A 1,902-nucleotide genomic window follows, 5' to 3' on the forward strand; every position below is an offset into this window, starting at 1 on the left:
GAGCGGAAGAATCAAAACTGGAAATCTAGTGGTGCGTTTTTATCCTACGGAGGAGGTGAAGGAATTCCCAGTAAGTTGTGACGGTAACGGCGTTCCTGGGAATCAAGCGGCTGCCCGCTAAACCGGTAGCAGCTCTGAGAAACGATCACGTGCGTGGACCAGCCGAGGTGCCGCAGCTGCCCAGTGTCTGCGTAGCCTGTCGCTGTGACGTCACGCACAGGTATATATGACGCCGCTGTTGCTGTGGTCGGCATATCACTGGACAGCCACGGTCGGCAAACCTCTCTACAACCACGATGCAGAGCTGTACTCTAGCTTTGTTGCTCCTGTGCCTGTTGGCGGCTGCCGCTGCGTACACCACTAAGTACGACAACATCGACCTGGACGACATCCTGCACAACGACCGCCTACTGAAGAAGTACCACGAGTGCCTCCTCTCTGACAGCGACGCATCCTGTACCCCAGACGGAAAGGAGCTGAAGGGTGAGTGCAGTTCTTAAGCTCAAAATGTATGACAGTTTCTGCACGGCGTTTATCTTTCTGCAACTCCACTAAATACATTTCGTCCCTGTCAATTTGTTTCACTAATTTTAGGAATTTATTTCATACAATCTCTTACGTTTCGTATCACCTCTTGCACCAAATTGAATGACGTGTCAACTTCACTTATATTGCTGATAGGCAACGATTAGATTTCATTGTTTAAATTACACGTTTTGTTGAAGCAAAAAACTAACCTCGATGCATACGTTACTTCATTACAACTTGCTACACATTTCTGGTTTAGACAGTTAGAAGAGGTACCATTAATGTACACCGCCTTCAGTAGTTTAAGAATTCTAACTTTACGGGTACCTGTGCTGCACCGTAGATCTGCTATAGATTACCTTTGAGAAAGACCTTAACTTCTACGCTTCCTACTAATGTGTTGCTACATCCTCAGAAAGTAAGGTGGGAGTAAAGTTATGAACATGAACAGGCTTACTCTCTTCTTACAAAATGCGGATGTTTGCACTGGATATGGATCTCGCGAAGCGTTTAATTTGGTGTTATTTTGATGGTCGTTACTTTTCTTATTGTATTCCGTGTCTGTTAACAGCCGCCATTCCTGATGCGCTGACCAACGAGTGCGCCAAGTGCAACGAGAAGCAGAAGGCTGGTGCCGAGAAGGTGATCAGGTTCCTTATCAAGGAGAAGCCCGACCTGTGGACGCCGCTGGAGAACAAGTACGACCCCACCGGCACCTACAGGCAGAAGTACGGCGAGGAGCTCAAGAGGGTCTCCGCCTAAACACCGGGACACTTTTTGCACTGCACTGTGACAGCTCCAGAACATTTATCGGGTTGACTCTCTGTGATACAACCAAAGAACCTTAATTTATCTGATTATTGTTAACATTTGTTGTGTTCCACATATTTTAAAATAAAGGTCTTTTAATAAGACTGGTTTTTATTATTCTTCCAAAATTAGACCTTGCCGAATTTTCTTCCAGGATCATATATTTGGTACTAGTCTCTTTAATGGTAATAAAATAAGAAAAAACTGAAACATTGTTTCTGAACAGTTCTCAAAATGTAAGACCCTTTTAGTGTAAAATACATTATTACGGTTACCACATATAGAGAACTTGTAGGAACCATGACAATGCAAAAACAAGACCATCACAACAAATTCAACAAATTACCTTCACTACGTCTAACAAGGTCCGCCGCTCATGGTGTGGCGGTAGCGTTCCCGGTTTCGATTCCTGGCCGGGTCAGGTATTTCCACCTGCTCCGAGATTACTGGGTGGTGTTGCGTCGTCTTCATGATCATCATCATCATCATCATCATCATCATCATCATCATCATCATTCATACCCCTTGCGGTTGGAGAAAGACAACGGCAAACCACCTCCATTA

General features: G+C 44.8%; 1 protein-coding gene across 1 annotated transcript; it reads left to right on the forward strand.

The window, feature by feature from the left end:
• The first annotated feature begins 265 nt into the window (after positions 1–265).
• On the forward strand, positions 266–1,442 carry LOC124615873 (allergen Tha p 1-like). The gene is made up of 2 exons (XM_047144038.1): positions 266–483; positions 1,100–1,442. Exons 1-2 carry the CDS (start codon positions 297–299, stop codon positions 1,288–1,290), a joined length of 378 nt encoding a protein of 125 aa, XP_046999994.1. The 5' UTR covers positions 266–296; the 3' UTR covers positions 1,291–1,442.
• Positions 1,443–1,902: the final 460 nt, after the last annotated feature.

The sequence above is a fragment of the Schistocerca americana genome, chromosome 5 (genome assembly GCF_021461395.2).
Source record: "Schistocerca americana isolate TAMUIC-IGC-003095 chromosome 5, iqSchAmer2.1, whole genome shotgun sequence".
NCBI lineage: Eukaryota > Metazoa > Arthropoda > Insecta > Orthoptera > Acrididae > Schistocerca > Schistocerca americana.